This window comes from Daphnia carinata, chromosome 2, assembly GCF_022539665.2.
Source record: "Daphnia carinata strain CSIRO-1 chromosome 2, CSIRO_AGI_Dcar_HiC_V3, whole genome shotgun sequence".
Lineage (NCBI taxonomy): Eukaryota > Metazoa > Arthropoda > Branchiopoda > Diplostraca > Daphniidae > Daphnia > Daphnia carinata.
The window spans coordinates 6,128,461-6,149,410 of record NC_081332.1 but is presented as its reverse complement, the minus strand read 5'-3'; the positions used below and the strand labels follow the sequence as shown (position 1 = coordinate 6,149,410).

Genomic DNA, 20,950 nt, shown 5'->3' with positions numbered 1-20,950 from the left:
ACCCAGGCAGGGGGAGACACTGCCTTGTTGACCCACCGGGGAGATTACCCGGTGATTGGCTAAGAGAAGCCGGAAGAAGAGCTGAAGATTTGGAACATTTTTACAGGAGCGATTAACCTTTAGTTCGGATTTGTGGGTAGCCACATCGCCCTCCGTGAACACATCATCGGACTAAGCGGACATCCACGTCCCCTTTCCGGCCAGAGCCCTCCAAACCTCGGTATATGTTGTTTTTATATATACCGTACAGTAGGGGCATGACCCCCTACGGGCTTATTACGAGTCAAGGGGAAACGGGGCTTCAGAAAAGAAGGGAGCCCAGATATGCACTTCAATTTTTTTAATATCAAATACCGTCTGGGGAATCCGAATTAAGTATAGAAATGTCATGTCATCCATCCAATCAATACAATTTATTCAGTGTCTAGCCCCAACCAAGAATTTTTTCAGATCCAATGTTACTATTAACCTACAATGAGAAAAGAAAAACACCATTAAGCATCTCAATTGTTGCTCATGTGACTTACATGACTCATAGATTCAACTTCTAGCAGAAGCTTGGGAAAGGCCATACAAATTGCAGATGAAAATCATTGTATAAGGCTCTTGAATGATAAAATAAAACCCCTAGAATGTTGCATTGTTGATAGTTGTGTTCCCAGTATGCTGAAATTCCTTTCCTATTGGGTAAAATTTTTTTTTTGTAGATTACACCTGGTTGGCAAAAAGGAGGAGAAAAGCTTCATCATAAAATCAAAAAATTTTCAAGAAAATTCCTTTCATACCTAAAGAGTCCATGTATGATGTTCATCGCTGCAATGCCAGTGAAGTGAAACATCTTTAGGGCCATTTAAGTACCCAGCTTCACCAACACTGAGCGTAAAGGACAAGTTGTTCTTTAGACAGAGAAGCAGAATTATTTGAGGTTTCTAGCTGTGACAGAACTATAAAGGATTGCTGTTATACAGGATTCATTCACACAAGATGGTACTTCTCATTAGACAATGTGCATACCCTATTACTTTACCTCATACCTTAATGGTAATGCACTTTCAGTGTTTTTCAATTGTAGGCTCACTCTTCCATCCTGTAACACTTCCAGACTTTACTTGATCCCCTGCTAATATTCTGTGAATGCAAAATAATAGCATTAAAAATACTTTTTCGATAGACAAAAAACCGAAAAGTACCTAATCCATGTTTAATGTTGAACTTGTGCCATTTCTGGGTTTCTGTACCACACCCATTTTTGGCCCAAATACGGTCCCACAATTGTTCAGTTCCTTCACTGCATGGGCTTATTACTAACAATTCTTTTAGTGCAGCACTAACAGAATTTAACGTTAACACACTGTCAGGTAGTGGACTGAATAACTAAACAATAAATAATTGTTTTTTAAAATTCTATACTTATTTTGAATTCTTATTTGAAAAGTTTAGGTACCTGGCTATGTTCGCCTAATGCCAACTCATCCTCACGTTCAGTTAGGGATGAGTTTTGAAAAACCTCCTTCACTGTTTGGAAACTGTTTCGTTCCAATTTGTTCTTTTCCCCTAGCTGAGCTTGTAGACTCAAAATTTGAGCTACACAACACGAATGAATAAAAGCAAATAAATAGAATCATTACGTATTAGGCCTACGATCCTTAGCTTTGTTGTTATCTAATATTTTGTGTTGTTCCAATAACTGGGCCTGCAGCTTCATAATTTGATCTAATAAACAATAATTAATAATTGAAAACCAATATAATAATGTTTATACTTACCATTTTTTTTGTTTTATTATCTTATCCATTTTTCAATTGTTCCTCCAGTCACGCGTTATTCTCCATCCACGCGTTATTCTCCATCCACGCTACTGAACTAACTGCGAATGGAATCCAATGGACTGAAATTGCCTACGCCAGTCATAACGAGTCTGAGAGGTAGATGGCTACGTGTCGGAAAAAAAGAAAAAAGTGTGATTTTTTTTTTTTTTTAGCGAAATTTTTTTTTTTTTTTGTGTAAAACGGATTGCCATAAAAATGAGACATTTGAAATTTGAAATTTGGCTAAAAATATGGCAATCCGTATGGCAATCCGTTTTACATAAAAAAAAAAAAAAAATGGCGAAAAAAAAAAAAAAAATCGTACTTTTTTCTCTTTTTTCTACCCGTAGCCATCTATTAGTCGGTTTCGTTATTACAGGCATGTAAGGAAATTTCAGTTAATTGTATCCCATTAGCAGTTAATTGAGTAGCGTGGCTGGAGGATCAATTGAAAAATGGATAAGATAATAAAACAAAAAAATGGTAAGTTGATAATAGTTGAGATTGAGAACAACTTGAAGTTGATGAGCAACAATTGAGATGCTTAATGGTTTTGTTTTTCTTTTCTCAAGCATAGGTTAATAGTAACATTGGATCTGAAAAGATTCTTGGTTGGGGCAAGACACTGAATAAATTGTAATGATTGAATGGATGACATGACATTTCTATACTTCATTCGGATTCCCGAGACGGTATTTTATATTTAAAAAATTGAAGTGCATATCTGGGCTCCCTTCCTTTCCGTAGCCCCGTTTCCCCTTGACTCGTAATAAGCCCGTAGGGGGTCATGCCCCTACTGTACGGTATATATAAAAATAACATATACCGAGGTTTGGAGGGCTCTGGCCGGAAAGGGGACGTGGGGGTCCGCTTAGTCCAATGATGTGTTCACGGAGGGCGACGTGGTTACCCACAAATCCGAACTAAAGGTTAATCGCTCCAGTAAAAATGTTCCATATCTTCGGCTCTTCTTCCGGCTTCTCTTAGCCAATCACTTAGCCATCAAAAAAAAAGTAGATAAATGTAATGTGTGAACAAAGCGAACACAGATAGTGAAAGAAACAAATTTTCCAAAAAAATATTTTATAAAAAATTTTTATTGACAATCCTCTGCACATTACAATTATTTTTGCAACTTTAAAAAGGCACAATAGCCCTTTCAAAAGATGCCGTCAACCCAGGCATGGGGAGACACTGCCTTGTTGACCCACCGGGGAGATTACCCGGTGATTGGCTAAGAGAAGCCGGAAGAAGAGCATAAGATTTGGAACATTTTTACAGGAGCGATTAACCTTCAGTTCGGATTTGTGGGTAGCCACGTCGCCCTCCGTGAACACATCATCGGACTAAGCGGACCCCCACGTCCCCTTTCCGGCCAGAGCCCTCCAAACCTCGGTATATGTTGTTTTTATATATACCGTACAATAGGGGCATGACCCCCTACGGGCTTATTACGAGTCAAGGGGAAACGGGGCTACGGAAAGGAAGGGAGCCCAGATATGCACTTCAATTTTTTAAATATAAAATACCGTCTCGGGAATCCGAATGAAGTATAGAAATATCATGTCATCCATCCAATCATTACAATTTATTCAGTGTCTTGCCCCAACCAAGAATCTTTTCAGATCCAATGTTACTATTAACCTACACTGAGAAAAGAAAAACAACACCATTAAGCATCTCAATTGTTGCTCATGTGACTCACATGACTCATAGATTCAACTTCTGACAGAAGCTTGGGAAAGGCCATACAAATTGTAGATGAAAATCATTGTATAAGGCTCTTGAATGATAAAATAACACCCCTAGAATGTTGCATTGTTGATAGTTGTGTTCCCAGTATGCTGAAAATCCTTTCCTATTGGGTAAATTTTTTTTTGTAGATTAGACATGGTTGGCAAAAAGGAGGAGAAAAGCTTCATCATAAATTCAAAAAATTTTCAAGAAAATTCCTTTCATACCTAAAGAGTCCATGTATGATGTTCATTGCTGCAATGCCAGTGAAGTGAAACATCTTTAGGGCCATTTAAGTACCCAGCTTCACCAACACTCTGAGCGTAAAGGACAAGTTGTTCTTTAGCAAGGGAAGCAGAATTATTTGAGGCTTCTAGCTGTGACAGAACTATAAAGGATTGCTGTTGTACCGGATTCATTAACACAAGATGGTACTTCTCATTAGACAATTTGCATTACTCTATTACTTTACCTCACACCTTAACGGTAATGCACTCTCAGTGTTTTTTCAACTACAGGCTGACTCTTCCATCCTGTAACACTTCCAGACTTGACTTGATCCCCCCGCTAAAATTCTGTGAATGCAAAATAATAGCATTAAAAATACTTTTTCGATAGACAAAAAACCGAAAAGTACCTAATTCATGTTTTATGTTGAACTCGTGCCATTTCTGGGTTTCCGTACCACTCCCATTTTTGGCCCAAATACAGTCCCACAATTGTTCAGTTTCATCGCTGCATGGACTGATTACGAACAATAATTGAGCCTGCAGGTTCATAATTAGAGCTAAAAAACAATAATTAATAATTGAAAACTAATATAATAATCTTTGTACTTACCATCCTTATCCATTATAACATATTTTTCTCCAGCCACACGTTATTCTCCATCCACGCTACTCAAGTAACTGCGAATGGCATCCAATGGACTGAAATTGCCTACATGCCAGTAATAACGAGTCTGAGCGGTAGATGGCTAGGTGTCGGAAAAAAAGAAAAAGTGTGATTTTTTTTTTTTTTGGCGAATTTTTTTTTTTTTTTTTGGGGTAAAACGGATTGCCATATCAAATTCTAAATTTGGTTAAAAATACATTATTTTGATTCGAAATTGATCGCTGATCACGAAAATCGGGTATATTTTTATATTGGGCTTATGGATTTTGAATTAACCGTAAAAAACAGAAAGCCGGACTTATTTTGTTGGGCGTATTTTGTCGGGCTTAAAATTTTATACTATTAAAAAATAATATCATTAAATCTAGATAACTATATATGATTCTGATTCAAAATTTTACAAGGACCACGATAATGAAATTTTTTTTTACGTAGTTATGGTTTTTGAATAATCAAAGAAGTTTTATGTGTCAGATTCGCACACACACTAATTTTATATTTTAGATAACTCAAAGCTATAAAATCTACGTAAAAACAAATTCCATTTTCGTGTTCCTTGGTTAATTTTGAATCAGAATCATATATAGTTATCTGGATTTAATGATGTTATTTTTTTATAGGACAAAATTTTAAGCCCGACAATATAAGCCCGGCCTTCTGTTTTTTTTTTTTTAAATTCAAAAACTATTAGGCCAATTAAAAAATAAACTTTATATTCGTGATTGGCATTCCATTCTGCATCGAAATCATGTATTTTAAACCAAATTTGAAATTTGGCCAAAAACGAAAAAGTAAGAAGGCTATAGCCTTCCCAATTTTTCAATTTTCGCCAAAATTCTAGATTTACTAAAAAATACATTATTTCGATTCGAAATTGATCGCTGATCACGAAAATCGGGTATATTTTTGGATTGGGCTTATAATTTATGAATTAACCGTAAAAAACAGAAAGCCGGACTTATTTTGTCGGGCGTATTTAGTCAGGCTTAAAATTTTATACTATTAAAAAATAATATCATTAAATCTAGATAACTATATATGATTCTGATTCAAAATTTTACAAGGACCACGATAATGAAATTTTTTTTTACGTAGACCTTATGGTTTTTGAATAATCAAAGAAGTTTGATGTGCCAGGCTAGTTCTGTAGCGTACTGGCGCGCTAGTAATGGTTTCGATTCGCACACACACTAATTTTATATTTTAGATAACTCAAAATCTAGTATACTCAAAATTGAATGATGATTCCGAGAAAGTTGTACTTTTTTCATTAATTCAACCGTTTTAGAAATGCACTGAATCAAAGAAGTTTAATGTGTCATGCTAGCGCTGTACTGTACTGCTGCGCTAGCAAGTTCTTTCGTTCGGATTACTCCCGTGGGTTTCTCCTGGTACGTGCACCTGAAGCAGGTGTAATGCGACCACAGTCTTCTAGATGATGCTGAAAATGGGTACGATAATAATGAGATCGAATTGTAAAGGTGAAACATATCGCTACACGAATTCTTAGAAAATGACGAAAGAAAACAGTTTTTTTGGAGGGATATTCAATAGCTTTGAATATGGAACATAATTGAACGGATGTCACCGATTTGTCGGCTAACGACGTCTGAACAAGCCACTTGAATTTAAAATTTATGAGGGGCAGTAAAAAGAGTTTAAAGAAAACCATTTAAACAGCCTAGCGGAACTCGTACCCAACGCATTGATTGCTACGTTATGATGTAATTTGACAAATTTCTTTTGAGCAGTGGTTGTCCTTTCAAATGTGGAAAAAAAATTATATATTCCCATTTTGTTATGAATTTTACTCCCATTATTTGGATTTCCGGGCCGGATGTATTAGTTATGATGACAACGGTGCTATCGGGCTTTCACTGCTCTTCTATTCACCCTTTAAAAAAAAATTCATATACTTGTTCACAAACATAATACTTCACCTCATCCACTCGCTTTCAGATAGCTTTCAAACGAATCATCCGATCACACGAGTTCATTGGCCGGTCATAAAACAAATGATAGCCGTGCAAGCCAGACTGATTGGGTTTTCAATGAACTTTAATAATGAGCATGAAAGAAATCGGAAATTGATTTGCGCACTTGACCACCGTCCGAAATGAAGGACACTGGCGGCCCTAACCTACAGCAAACCCATACTGTACAAAAGCGTAATTTTTCCAGCGGATGAATTCGTTTTGCTGGTAGGCGATTCCGTCCATTCGAATACGAGTACGTAGGTGCTGGAAACGGGAATTTGAGCTACATGCGTCATTGCCGATGTTGGAAACAGACCGATCTGATCCCTTTTTGCGTGTGCTTGCATCCCGGACCAAAGAAGATCATAAAACTATCCTTTACGTTATAAATGCGTGGGAACGATGCGATCGAATTGGTTGCGTTCGACATCGAAGGTAACGATGCTTGACGAGTGATGTAGCACGGCTAATTGAATCCTAGTAGAATCTGTCATCGAGAGAAGAAATCATGTTGTGATTGTTGGTCGGGCCGATGCATCCATCTCGTTTTTAGCATCTATACATCCGGTCATGATCAAACGGATTTGTCATCAAGACCTTGTACGACGTGCGAAAAGGACACCATCAACGCCATGGGTTCTACAGACCACTTGCTCCGTGTCATTTCCCTATTTCCGACTAGTGCGTTAAACAAGAGCTGTCCACAGGATGTCGGCTCCCGCGTGATTTGTCACGCGAAATTTTTACCGATTCAATTTTTAGCGGATATTCGGTTGTTTCGTCAAAGACATTTGAAAGAAAGATATTTCCTCGCAGGATGGAAAATCGGAAATAATCAAAGAAAAGACAGGACAGAAAGTGTTTTCCGTGAACTCCTTTATTGAAAGTTTATCAACAAGGCATAAATTTAAAAGTTTTTTTTTTGCTGTTGTTCCAGCTCGTTAGTTAAAACTTTTCCTTCCGCCTTTCCCTATCTAGGTCCTCCGTGATGGATCAACCATACGGGTTCGAGCTCTACGCTAGCCGGATGTAAGTTGCCAAGCGCGCTTCAAACTCAACCTCAAGGGCGTGGTTTTCAAAAATATATATTTTTGAACGCAAAAACATAAAAGACCGGTGGGGAATGTTGATGTTTTTGTTTTCTCTATGTGTACGTGCGTGTTATTGTAGCTTTTCTCTGCCGCTTTTTAGTTAACCACCCCAAAATCCTAGCTCCAGTGATTCACTGTGTTCTCATACTGAATCCACTTTGTTTTTGGTACTCAGTTCCCGACAAATCAAACCGTTCTTTCTCCCCCCTTTCTCTCTCTTTTTTTTTTTTGTTCCTCTGCCTATCTCAGTATGAACGAGAAAAAAGACAATGATGACCAACAAATCCCCCTCCCCCTCTTCCATAGTTGAAACTCTGACTAGTTTGCTCTCTCTCTCTCTCTCTGTTTCCCTTTTTTTCCACTCATTTTCTGTCTCTCCTCCCTCACCTACTCTCTGTTATTTTCCTGTCTCTTGTGGTAATTTTTCGTTCTCATCCTGAATCAAAACGTACCTTTTTTTGCCATCGGGACGGCAGTAAGTCTTGCGGACCCGACCCTGTCGTGCCATTCCGTTCCTCCTCCACCTCTCCTTCCGTCCGCCTGCTCAAGATGGATTGCCACCTGAACCACTGGATACGAATGTTCACTGTCAAGCGACGCAGAAAGCTGTTACACACACTTGACAACCGACTAAACGACGTGTTGGCAATGTTATGCTTTTCGAAGAAATGTTACAGTAACAGGACGAAGATGTCATTACTACTTACCATTTTGTTGGTTTTAGTGACCGAAACTCGAGGTACAAATTATTTGATTGTACGTTTCATTCTTGTGTACGGTTACCTTTTTTTATTTAATTGCTTCCTTCTTCACGTGTCTGCAGGTCAGTGTTTCGGTGGCGTAGAAACTTATGAAAAAACAGCCGGAGTCGCATTCGCGTCTGTGTCAAACTTACAAGGATTGATGTCTCAGCCTGGAACTGCAGTTACTAGAGACTGTGCCGCGTTATGCAAACAAACAGCAACTTGCGCTGCGTTCACTGTCGGTTTGTGCACTTTACTTTCATACACAATTAATATGACAGGTTTCCATCAATGGCTGCAGTTAATGTTATGTATTTCCATTTAGATTATTCCACTTCTCGTTGTCAATCGATTGACATTGATGACGTTAAACGAAAAGACCATTTAAAGGATGTTGCTGGCGTGAACTATTTCGAAAAGATTTGCCTCCGTCGTAATCGATATTTTGCCAACATAAACGTATTTAAGTTTATAACGAGTACTCTTTTTTTCTATTTAGTGAGCAATTTCAATTCAATCTGTGGCGATCGTCTTTGGGCTTTCGAACGGGTTATTGGAGCCACACTTCAGGGATTCGATGACTTTGAACAAGCCAGCGTTCAATCACGAGTCGATTGCCAACGTCTCTGTTTAGAACAAACAAATTTTGTCTGCAGGTATTTAAGCTCTTCGTAGTCGTCGATAATTTATTTCTTATTGATCATTCTGTTTTAGGTCGGCTGAATACGATGAGTCTGATAAAACGTGCCGGATGAGCCGAGAGGATCGTCGGACTCAACCACTGGCGTTCCGTCGGGACGGTGGCAGTTGGGATTATCTTGAAAATCAATGCGTCAAAAGTCAGTAGAACGTTTTAAATTATTTGGAAAAACTATAATTGAAATCAAATGTTTCAATAACTATTTTTCAGCATTGCCCGATTGCCGTTACGCTGGCCGATCAGACGGAAGTCTTGCGGTGTCGATGGATCAAGTCGAATTTGCGCAGAGCCAAGGCGAATGTGAGTCTCTCTGCGACCAGGTAAAAATCAATCAAGTTACCAAACACCGAGTACAGTTCATAATGAATTGACGGGTTTTAAAGGCGAGAGTGTTCACTTGCCGCGCTTATTCTTACACTGCTGAAGAGAATCGGTGTTACCTTAGTGGCGATGACTCGGTCAGCCAATCATCTGTCACCGGTACTGTTTTTTTTTTTTTTATCTAAGCTATATTCATTCTAGGTTACAACTAGAATTTATTAATTACGTCGTTGACCATAGTATCGCAATTTGATGGAGGAAATATATCAGGAAGCTCCACGAGATCTACTGTCTATGCGGAAAAGATCTGCAGCGTCAGTAAGTAATGATATTCAAATTACAAACGGACATTGTTTTCTATCGCTGTCACTTCTTTTCAAATTCATAGGTCAATGCGAGAATGGAATTTTTACTTTCGAGAAAGTTACAGGCCATTTCCTTCGATCTGCCAAACAGGACATTTTAAATCGTGTAAAATTCTTGGCCAGTGGTTCTCTCCCCAGTCCAGGCGATTCGGTTGGTGGCGGAATCACGGTCGATTGCGGTCGGGCCTGTTTGGAGATGGGTGCAGATTGTCCAGCTTATAGTGTCGACTATGCCCAGGTGTGTGTTTTCATTTTTTCTTTTTGCTTTTCATTCCGCCCTCCAAACTCCATTTAAACGTGAGCCACTGTTCTCATTCGGGATTGCTAGGGCCGTTGCTTTAAACTCGATCGGAACAGTCAAGGCAGAGCTCAAGAATTAACAATACGCGAGGGAATGTCGTATTTCGAAAAAATATGCCTCAGAGGAAACGTTGGTCCGTGTCGTGACCGTGCCTGGGCGTTTGAGAGGCATCCGGGTAAAGAGTTGCGTGGCATGGAAGAGCGCGTCATTCCGTTAGTGGCAACCCGCCGTGATTGCGAAGAAGCGTGTCTGCGTGAATCTCGATTCGTCTGTCGTTCTGCCCGTTACGATACCATGAATCTGGACTGCAAGTTGAGCTCAAGTGACAAACGGCTTCGGCCGGACGCCTTTGTCGACGCTCCCAGTCAAGTTGAATACCTGGAGAATCAATGCGTTGGCTTAGGTGATTGTCGTTATCCACTCACAAACTTTAACATAAATTTGAATAAAATGATTGGGCCGATTTTTTTTTTTTTTTATAGGGAATACGATGTGTTCTTACGAGACAGTGGTGGACATGTACCCTCGCTATCTGGATTCGTTGGTGGGCAACATCTCGGATGATAATCAGTGTCAGCATCAGTGTAACAGCAATCGAGCATTCGCCTGCCGGGCTTACTCTTTCTACGCTTCCGGCGGCCAGTGCTTCATCAGCAGCGATGATAGAAGTATTGCCCTGCTGAAAATCATGTATTATTTCTAACTAAATTTGATTCGTTTCATTTTTCATGGGAATAGTTTCTGGGGGCCCTTCTGCTTTGCTGAGTCGGCCTGGAACAAATTATACTGAGCGCAACTGCCGAAAAAGATCGCTGGACGACACAAGCAATCGAAACGATTCTTTAGCCGCATTCTTCACCGGAGATGGCGGATTTGGAGTGTTGGGTGATGCCGGCGGAATGCCAGATTTCGTGTCAGCAATCACCCCCACTAGCGGAGGAACTGTACGATTTCCTTCTGCTGCTAATAACAACGATAACAATAGATTCCCATCGTTTAGTTCGTTTGGTGGCGATTCAATGGACAGATTGCCTCCTAAAAACAATCCCCCTGTTCGCATTCCTGCGTGTAAGTCTAAAAACAAAATCCTTTCACTCTTACATTAACATATCTTTGTGTGGTCGTTTATTAGCGTCAAAATGCAGTTCCGGTCGACCGCATTATCAAAAAGTGACCGGATACGAAGCGGTCACGTCACGATTCATGAGCTTGCGACCAGCATCCGCGGCTGCCATCGAACGGACGGGCGTGCTGATTGACTGCCTAGACAAATGTAACATCGATCATCGCTGTTCAGGCATCAATTACAACTCGGTGAAACAGACTTGCGTGGGCATCGAATCCGATGATGGCACGTTGCTTTCTGATCCCTTCGTTCAGCTGGCAATGCCGCGCAGGAATGTCTCTGACAATATTCTGTTAAGACCGAATTCCGGTATCGGATATTTCGAATCTCTCTGCCTACAAGGTAATAGACTGATTCATTTTAAACGAGTAAAAATTTAATATATCAACTGTATACATGTGTGACGGCAGCCAGTGGATGCGACAGCGTTTGGAGCACCGAACGGACTCCTGGTTACTTTATGCGCGGCGCTGAACAAGAAATCATACGTGGTGTCTCCAGGCAGCTGTGTACCGAAAAATGTTTAGATGAACGACGCTTCCTCTGTCGGTAAAGATTGAAATGAAAATACAGAGCTAAAATGAATCACTTGAATAATCATTGTTTGAAATTCCAGTTCTGCGTCGTACGATACCAATCGGCGCGAGTGCTACCTAAGCCCTGACGACCGCTACACCAAACCGAGGGCCTTCCAAACGAATCCGATCTACGACTACATCGAGAATCAATGCGCCCCGACAGGTAAGATAATGAATTCTTTTTAGATAATTTGAATTCTTGCAATGCAATGATGTGGCATTTTTTTTTTCATACATATCGTGATAGATTCGCGCCAGTGTCGCTACGCACCGGTGCAACCCGACCGATACCTTTTATACGCGGATCGAATGGTTTCCGGTTCCAGCCAGACGGCGGCTAGCTGTCAGACGGCCTGTGATTCGGAACGTCATTTCCGTTGCCGCTCTTACTCTGTCTACGTTGTTCTCGGATTGATGCAATGCTCAATGAGCAGCTCAGCCTCGCCCGCTTACGAGGTGTGAAGCAACTGTTTATTTCGACATAGCATCAATGTTTCCATTTTTCCATTGTTCTTTCCCCAGGTTCAACGAGGATCTCAGTCTTCTGAAAAAGAGTGTTCGACCGTAATTACCACCAACGAAATACCCGTATTAGAAACAGCGCACTTGGGCGTAGGTGGCAATAACAGAGGGAACCGGATACTTCCCGGTAAGGCCGTCGGTATACCTCCAGGAGGTGACCCAGGCGGATGGGTCAGTCTGGCCGCTTTATCGCGCACCCAAGTCGCCAATAGGATTAACAACGTCTATACCGCCAGTTCCGGCACGCCGCAACAACATTACAACAATCCAGTACTCAGGGTACCGCCTTTCAGTGTACGGCGTCCAGTCGATCCGTCCGGCTACGATCCGAGCTATCAGTACAACACTGTCTCCGTTCCTAGCCGTCCGTTCTTATCTAGTAATTTATTCATTCGATATTACATTCAAAACTAAATGTTTTAATTTACTGCGGTCAAATGGATTTGATTCTAAACATACATGTATATTAACTAGCGGATAGCAACTTCCCCAGCTCCTCAGATGGCGGCATTGCACGATGCAAAGGCACCGTGACTTACGATAAAATTGTTAATGTCGATTTCGTTGGAGCACGGAGGTATGATCCATAACTTCAATTCAAAATTATGCGATTCTTTTACGTGTGTACAATCATTCAATTAGGCAAGAAGTCCGGACGACTGGTGATGGAAGTCCGACGTTGGAATGTCTGCGAGAATGCGATCGGCTTCGTGAACGGTGTCAGTCCGTTATCATAATGGCCGATCGTTTCTCACCGGACTTCAATCGAAACGGAACAAGTGGTACGCCTAAAATGCGTTGCTACATTCTCGATCGTTCCGCATCCGCTGACTCGGCTGCCCTTTCATTCACACCTAATTCCGTCTACTTTGAAAAAACCTGCATCCCTGGTAAACCTCGTGATTCTAACGCACTTCAAAGACGACTTGTCACATTTCTTTTGTTTGGCAGATGTTAGTTGCGGCAAAAGTTGGACGTTTGTCCGAGTACACGGCTACGAGCTGGACGGTTTCGATAATCACATGTCACGCAATATCGGTTCAAAAGAAGAATGCCAAGCAATTTGTTTACGTACGCCAAATTCTCAATGTCGATCGGCCGAATACTTACCCCGAGAGAAGCTCTGCCGGATCAGTTCGGACAACAGGCGGACGCAAATGCGCAGCTTCCGGGCAACAGCACCCGATGTTGTTTACATGGAGAATCAATGCGCTGGAGGTTGAAAAAAAGCTTAACTTCTCGTCAATGATTATAACTCATTTAAATTTAATGCTTAAAGATCCACCACATTGCGAGTACGCGGACCAGTCTGGAAGGATGTTACCTTGGTATGACCGTGCGATCGCTATCGAAACGCAACAAACACCGGCAATCGCATTAGCTGAATGTCGGCGGATGTGCGACGCTGAAAGAGATTTCCACTGCAAATCCGTCAGCGTTTCGGAGACGAAACGGACGCCCGTCTGTTTACTCAGCGCCGATGACAGCGTCTCGTTCAGCGGAGTCAACGTCGCCAACGTTTTGATTCCCGACCGAGATTACATCTACAGCGAGCGATCTTCCTGCAGCAACAGTATATTATTACAAATAATCTTCAAGTTTCATTACTATTTCAGTTAGACATACTAATTCATTTTAATGTACTTACGAAAAAAAAAAATCCAGTGCGTGTAGAGTGCACCAAAACAGACATGCTAGTCACTTTAGCATTCGGTTATCCGTTCAATGGCCGTGTCTACGTCAACGGGAATTATCAGGTACACGAAAAGCAATATGCAAACTGAAAGAAAGAAAAAAAGAAACATCCGTGTAATTTCTGTTCGTAATCACTGCGAAGGCTTGTTTCGAAATGGGGAATGGACAACAACAAATGGTGATGAGGGTCCCTTTGGTCGGACAATGCGGTACCGTCCAGCAGGTAAACAATTTTGTCACGATTTCGTTAAATATAGCCTGTCGTCTGACAGTATTTTTCGCTTCAAGTCCCGGGGACGTTACGTCAACCACATTGTCGTCCAGCACAGTGCGCTGATTATGCAAGATACGGACAGCAGCGTGCGGGTTGAATGCGCGTTCGAAGCCAGCGAACAAACCATCACATACAATTCGATGGGCAACCGGCGTGACGGAACTGATAACGTGGGTCCCGGCAGCATCGACGTTACGTACGCATTTCGTTTTCTCAGTACCTGATTTATTATCATTTTTTATCGAGTCCTGTATGCTAGATCCCCGTTGAGGCAACTCGGACATAGTGTTGTGACTAACACAGCGCCGACGCCATCTCTCCGGATGCGGATTCTATCTCGGAATGGGCAGGAAAGTCGGGTTGTTGGACTCGGTGAGTTGTTGACCCTTCGAATTGAAATTGACCCCAACTCGGCTTTTGGTATCACAGCCCGCAACGTCGAAGCTCGGACAGACAATGGTGAAGTGCTGACGCTCATTGATGCCACTGGGTATGTTCTACGATTAATTATTTGAAGAGGGTTTTAGAATTTGATTAATACTGTTTCATTATGTTATTTCAAGATGTCCGAGAGATGAAAATGTTTTCCCTCCGTTAGAACTCGATCGCAATACGAAAAGTTTGTTTGCCGAATTCAAAGCTTTCCGGTTCCCTTCAACGGCCACTGTGAATTTCGTCGCTACTGTCGGCTTCTGTCAGGAGCGTTGCGAACCAGTATGGCTATTTACAATCATTTTTAATCACTATAAACATAAGATGAATACTTTAACCTTATTCCCAAGGTTCGCTGCGCCGATGGATTTGAATCTTACGGTCGCCGAAGGAGACAAGTCAATGCCAGTGAACCAGAAATGACAACACTGTCACAACCAAAAGATGTCGAAGAAGATGTTTCAGATGCTCTGTTATCGTTCGAGATTTCCGAGAAACCCACCGTTGATGAGATAGCATCAACAGAGATACCAACCATGAAAATGGAAGGCCTGGCGTCTACAACTACGGCCGCAGAGGTTACCTTAGTTCCTCCAGGAAACGATCTAGCTGTTCCATCTGAAACTACTGAAGAGATGGTGACCGAGACCAAAAAGCCCAGCCCAAATCTTATCCCAGTTGAAGTGCCTTTACAATCACAGCTGATCGTGGCTCCAGAAGCAGATCGTATTGCTATTCTACCATCCGCCCTAGCATCTACCAATAGAGATTATGGATACGAACAAGACTCGTCTGGTCGCCGACGGCCTGGTTGGCGTTCTCCTTCGTTCAACCAATACGAAGAGTCGTCAAACGATGACCAAAGTGATTGCAGTCCGAAATCGACTCTGGTCGCTGTTGCCGTTGTGGCCGTTATACTTCAAGCAATCACGCTGGTTGCTTTTTACATTTTTTACCGGACAAAACAATCGAGCTGGACAAAATATTCGGAAAGCAGAGACATGACTTCCAAAGAGCCGGTTTATGGGATACGACATAGCGGATCAGTTAGCGATGTGGTCAGTTGTTTGTAGCTTTTTTCGCATTCTCTCTTGCCCGTTGATTTTTGGCATTCAAATCGAGAAAATTTCTTCATAATTCTATTCCACAATAACGAAAAATTTATTCTGTGAATTTTCAACAGACTTTCCGTAGTGTTTACGGTCAAAAAAGCGGGCCGGGAACGTTAACCAGAGCTTTTAATCTCGACATGACTTCTAGCCCGAGAGGACCTCATGTGGCTTCGGTCTTCACCACTCCCGACCCTATGTAATACAATAATAAAAAAATAAAATTTTTAGACCTTAGGATTGAAAAGATGCTCCATCTTCGTTAACCGTTTTGATAACCACATGATGACAAGGGTGTTTATGCACGATACACCAGTGGTCATTGCATTATTCTCACGCTTTGCATAATTTTTGGCTTATATTGCACCCAATTTCAGTTGGTTGACGTCCCCAGTCGTTATAATACAAATTTTCATAAATATTATCCTGTATTTCATGTCTGCTTTGTTGTACGAATCATTTCGATGCAAAATTATCATGGCGAGTGTGGAAACAAATAAATAGACGGAGCGTGAGATGCAACTATTAAAACTATTAATACAGCAAAACATGGGAAACGTCTTAATTAAATTGAGGTCATCAAAGATGGGGGGGGGCAGGGGGGGAGAGGAAAAATCAGCAAAACCAAATGCCCAAGACAGTTTCCGTTGTATCCCAAACAGAAAAAGTTTTACATACAATTATTTTTTTTTGTTTCGTTTGTGAAGGAAAAATTAAGGAACGTAAGAGAAGCTTGTGATTGCGTCTTATGTATACACAGCCCAGAGTTAACAATCAAAACATCCTCCATTGGTCCCCCTTTTCCCATATGCTTCTCATCCTTAATGAGTTAAAGAAAAAAAGGATTGGCCATGAACACTTTACTTAAATTGAAATCGTGATTGAGCTTTTCAAACGGGAGTGGGTGGTAGAATTTGATGACTGTGATGATTCGGTCCAATCTCCCAATAGAGAGAATCGTTATGCCCTCTCCGTTGCGGTTCGCTAGGACCGACGACAACGGTGGTCACATTCGGATTGGCCCTTCGCTCTTTCGCTTCTTGTCGATGACGTTTCACCTGCTTAAGACTCGGACGAGGCTCTGACGAGTAGACATTACCAACGGATGGGGTGTCTGACTTAGCCGATTCGGCGGCGGCAGCAGCGGCTCCGTACAGTTTGATAATTTCATCGTGGACGTTTTGTTTTTTCTGTCGGACGGAACGCGACAGGGCGTCCAGCACCTGTAGCTCTGGATAACAAGCTTCCATCATGAGCGTTTCCAGCGCTGTAGTGGCTCCGGCCGAAGCAGTGGGAGGCTGGGCCGCCCGTGAAGAGGCGACGGGGGTGGCGTCTGATTTGTTTCCGCGTCGTCTACAGGTGCAGATGCAATAAATACTGACCAGTAGAGTCGTCACGCCCAGGGCAGTGCCCAAGCCGACCGTCATCATCAAGTACAGGAAGCAGTGGCTTTCCAGGGAATGGAGCGGCACTGCCCTCGCTCCACTATAGAACTCTGCCGTATTAATTAAGCAATTTAATGTGAGGCATCAATCTAATTGGTATAAAGAATGCATTATACCTCCAGGCATGGCCACTCGAAGCGCTAGGTCGGTTTCCCATCCTTTGAGATGTCGGGAGGAGCCGGACGCGATCGTCCCGTTGGGGAAGACAACCTGTTCGATTAGGATTTCGCGGGTCTTACCCGAACCGTCGGTTTGGACGTAATCAGGGATTTGCGTTTGGTTCCAATTGCTGCTCCTTCTCCGACGGCCGAAACCTTGATCGCGATCATCCGAACATAGCGTCTATTTGTAAAATAAGAAGACGAAGGGGTTTTAGCATTGTGCGTTAGTCGAACAGTAATAGAGTTAGTGTTACGGGAGCGCAATCGATGGCTTCGACGCAAGCGAATACGCGGGCAGAAATGACAATGCTGTCTCCATCGTCCATGTCTTGGAATAGGAAAACGCGGAAGTTGAAGTTGTTGAGCAAGGAGGAGCGCGCGTCTCTCTGCGGATGTTGTGACGCTATGGCCTAAAGAATTTGTTTAAAAATGCAATTCGTTTAAAAATCCCGCTACAATAATGGAAAAATTTACTCACCCGATACGCTGGATTGCGACATCCATCTTGCAATACAAGCATGGCAGATCCTCCCGTGCCACTGGCCGATGTCTGTTTTTTTAAACGACGGACGACGACGTCCGTAAGTTTAGAATAGAACCATCCTACGCAGAAGAAACAGTGCGATTACAAAGGAGCAAAGTTAAATGTTAAGTTGAAGATTATACCGTCATTGGAACGCACGATGCTGCGCAATTGAACTTCCTCTCCCAGTTCAACTGCTGATCCCGGTCCTATCCGCTGTGAGAAAAGTGCCGTGCCTGGCAAGCGCCGGAAGAGTCCGATCTCGCAAAGAAATTCCTGTTTACCTCCAGTAAAAGTCAGGGGAGATTTCTGTTCGATTCGCGGACTGAATCTGCTGATACGCGCGGAACGCAGTTACACGGGGGCGATGAAAACAAAACAAAAGAATCAATAAGTCAGATTGTGAAGGGATTTCAAACCAGCCCATTTAAGGAACGATTCAAACATCGGAGTCGATTTACATCTCATCACCATGCATCGCAGGTCAAAGACGGACAAGACAAAAGAAGAACACTTTATGGCTTAAAGAGGTTGCCATATCAGTGCATGCGTATTTCTATGTGTCTGTTGTTACATTACATCGAATACCATGGCGAAATGTTCCTCAACTTTAAACACATACTTCGCCTTACTTGCATATCGCTACGACAATGAATCAGTCAAAAGCTGTCGAAATTCTTTAAAAATGATGCGCCCTCTCAAGAAGACGATGTTCATAAAAAGAAAAGGACAAATAGATGTAAAAAGGGAGCAATGGAATCAGGAACAACATTGTCATGCAAAGAGCACATCGAGAAAAGAATGCTGCGGCCAAAGAATTTGTTCACGAAAAGGTACATACTCTCCATCAAAGTCAATGTCTTTCCTCTCGGCCACTGTTCGGTCCTGCTGCTTGCACCGAATCTCGACGATTTCATCTTCTGGCAGTTTGAGGCCGGCCAAGACTGGGAAGCGGAGAGTCAAGCAGAGCCACGGCTGTTCGGATTCAAACGATCATTGATTGATCTTAAAAACAACAACATTCTGTTGCTGATGCAACAAGAGCTGCATATACCTGCCCGTCTGGCTGGTTACAAGACTTGACTCCGCAAGCGTCCAGATTCGTGACTTCCAGCTGAAAAGTGCCGGTCCTCGATGCCGGTTGAATCTGACAGATTCGCGACGTGATCGGATCGATCGACGGTTTGTCCTCGAAAATTGGATTAGAACCTTGTAGGTCTTCCGGCATGGCAAGAACAGCTGAAAATCGCTCTCTAGATGTCATCTTCAAACATCGAATTTCTGTTCGCCCATACAAAAAGAAAAATTTCTTGTTCCATTTCAGTTGAGATAAGCGACTGCTAAATGAAAACGATCCGTCCATTCCAACGATGGATTGATTATTCACGTTTATATGGGCATCGACCAGTATACGGGCGGAAATAAAGGTCAGTGGGCCTTTGAACTCTCAAAAGATGGTTTTCGACATTTACGTTTATAACAAAGGAGCACACCTACTCAAATGTATGAAAATTACAGTTAACCTGTAAAAACGCTATGGACGATCTTCGCGTCATGATGGGGGATGTAATAAACTATATTGTTTCAAAACCGGATTCCCCGGAGGTAAAAAATAAAACGTTTTACAAGGGACGTGGATGATTTTGCGGAAAAGCTGGAATGGCAAAGGGAAGGACTCACCGGTGACGTCAAGAGGCGGAGCTGGTGGCAAAGGTCCTTCCTCGGCCCCGGGAGGAGGAGCTGGTGGACGTGGTCCAAGATTACGGATGGGACCCTGCGGCGTTCTGATTCCGCTTCCACTAGTGTATGTCGCCACACTCGAACGGTGGGTTTGAACAGGTCCGGACGGTGCTAGTCTTCCTTGGCGCTATGTATAGAATACAATGAAAACTTAACATTTCGCCATCGATTGTGCTCGAAGGAAAGTTAGTCCCCACAACCAGTTTTCATTACTCAACTCCTAAAAGGATTTCATTTGAACATCAAACATCGTTTTTTTTTCTCCATGTCAGATTAAGGGTCATATGTGTCAGTCCCAACATCAAACCAATTCAGTTTAAATAATTGAGGTGGTGAATGTCAAACACAACTGCCTCGTTTCAAAATTGCGTCATAAAACAGTTGGTGGTTGATTGGGATGTTAAAAAAAAAAAATGAATGAAGTACCGATTCAATCTGCGGTGGGCCTTCGACTGGGGTCGGGAGGCTGTCAACGTCGTTGTCAATAAAAAGTCCCGAGTCTCGTCTAAGTTTGTTGAGTTTTGTCGTCGTCGGTGCACTCGTAGAAGTCGAGATACTACCTGTTTCTATCAACGGAGAACTTCCGACTGTCTTAATTTGAACTCCGTTTCCTCGATCGGGGCCTTGCGGTTGATTAGCGGTGACCACAACGATGACAACGACCAACCAAACACATTTTTCAAAACTCACTTTCAGCTTCATCTTTGTTGTCAAATCAGTTTTAATATACGAAACGTCACTGTCTCTAAAGGTAAGCAAATCTAAAAACAAAAAAACGAGCAGAACTTTGTTCAAACAGTCCCGCTGGCTCCGACTTTGGCCGGCGACTGGGAGTTCGACCGTTCCGTACGCCGTTTCTCCGGTGACTTATATACCTTCTGGTTGGCCTCACTGACCCACTGACCCTCACCACTATACGTTACTGCAAACACACTCTAGATACGTACACTTCTATAAGGTTTTATGTGCTATCTGATGTTCACTTGGTCGATCCCACAATTCCGCCACATCCCATTTTGTTTTGTTTGTTTTTTTTTCTGAAAATTTTGCTGACGCCTCCTACTATTCCATTCACTCTGCGAAAAAAAAGAACATTCGCCGTCGACCAATGGCATTCGAATCCTTGGCTGAACGTACCTACGTTGAATTTTCTCGTGGGTTTTCCGCCGAAGTTGGGCGTTCTTGCGGAGGAGGAACTGACGACATTCGTTTTGACGGACAAGGAAGTAAAAAGAAAGAAAAAAACATGCGTCGGATCGTTTCAACAGTCCCTGAAATTCCGGCCTATCCGTCCACGGAATCAGTGAGTTGAGCAGGTGGGGTGAAAGCCATTAAATACATAAGCAAAAATGCTACCTGTTTTTCTTCCCCCCATTTATTTCATCTACGTTCCATTTCAACCCTTCTAATCC

General features: G+C 42.3%; 2 protein-coding genes and 2 long non-coding RNA genes across 7 annotated transcripts; 1 reads left to right on the top strand and 3 right to left on the bottom strand.

Moving 5' to 3' along the window:
• Window positions 1–1,015: 1,015 nt before the first annotated feature.
• LOC130686718 (uncharacterized) lies at window positions 1,016–1,848 on the bottom strand. The gene is made up of 4 exons (XR_008999965.2): window positions 1,767–1,848; window positions 1,445–1,713; window positions 1,191–1,374; window positions 1,016–1,128 (listed from the first exon to the last, which is right to left on the bottom strand). It is a non-coding gene; the product is annotated as an uncharacterized LOC130686718 (long non-coding RNA).
• A 1,412-nt stretch (window positions 1,849–3,260) lies between these two features.
• Window positions 3,261–4,458, bottom strand: LOC130686717 (uncharacterized). Of its 2 annotated transcripts, none has more exons than XR_008999963.2 (5): window positions 4,383–4,458; window positions 4,180–4,329; window positions 4,015–4,117; window positions 3,770–3,943; window positions 3,261–3,666 (listed from the first exon to the last, which is right to left on the bottom strand). It is a non-coding gene; the product is annotated as an uncharacterized LOC130686717 (long non-coding RNA). The 2 variants fall into 2 exon arrangements; XR_008999964.2 differs by having other exon boundaries at window positions 4,022–4,117.
• Window positions 4,459–7,942: 3,484 nt separating this feature from the next.
• Window positions 7,943–16,258, top strand: LOC130686711 (uncharacterized). Of its 2 annotated transcripts, none has more exons than XM_059494095.1 (28): window positions 7,943–8,242; window positions 8,327–8,488; window positions 8,572–8,676; window positions 8,746–8,902; window positions 8,961–9,085; window positions 9,157–9,266; window positions 9,330–9,426; window positions 9,508–9,585; window positions 9,656–9,870; window positions 9,961–10,336; window positions 10,416–10,601; window positions 10,672–11,001; window positions 11,066–11,401; window positions 11,470–11,608; window positions 11,676–11,800; window positions 11,885–12,093; window positions 12,160–12,538; window positions 12,634–12,736; window positions 12,802–13,049; window positions 13,111–13,377; window positions 13,439–13,732; window positions 13,825–13,916; window positions 13,997–14,077; window positions 14,143–14,324; window positions 14,388–14,618; window positions 14,692–14,842; window positions 14,911–15,618; window positions 15,744–16,258. In XM_059494095.1, exons 1-28 carry the CDS (start codon window positions 8,053–8,055, stop codon window positions 15,870–15,872), a joined length of 5,805 nt encoding a protein of 1,934 aa, XP_059350078.1. In that variant the 5' UTR covers window positions 7,943–8,052; the 3' UTR covers window positions 15,873–16,258. The 2 variants fall into 2 exon arrangements, with proteins under 2 accessions (XP_059350078.1, XP_057365837.1); XM_057509854.2 differs by having other exon boundaries at window positions 8,572–8,679.
• Window positions 16,167–20,345, bottom strand: LOC130686712 (uncharacterized). 2 transcript variants are annotated; one of them, XM_057509855.2, is made up of 9 exons: window positions 19,965–20,345; window positions 19,479–19,665; window positions 18,853–19,079; window positions 18,640–18,773; window positions 17,942–18,132; window positions 17,754–17,878; window positions 17,530–17,685; window positions 17,231–17,456; window positions 16,167–17,164 (listed from the first exon to the last, which is right to left on the bottom strand). In XM_057509855.2, exons 1-9 carry the CDS (start codon window positions 20,238–20,240, stop codon window positions 16,560–16,562), a joined length of 2,127 nt encoding a protein of 708 aa, XP_057365838.1. In that variant the 5' UTR covers window positions 20,241–20,345; the 3' UTR covers window positions 16,167–16,559. The 2 variants fall into 2 exon arrangements, with proteins under 2 accessions (XP_057365838.1, XP_059350080.1); XM_059494097.1 differs by having other exon boundaries at window positions 17,942–18,129; window positions 19,965–20,344.
• Between the last annotated feature and the right edge of the window lie 605 nt (window positions 20,346–20,950).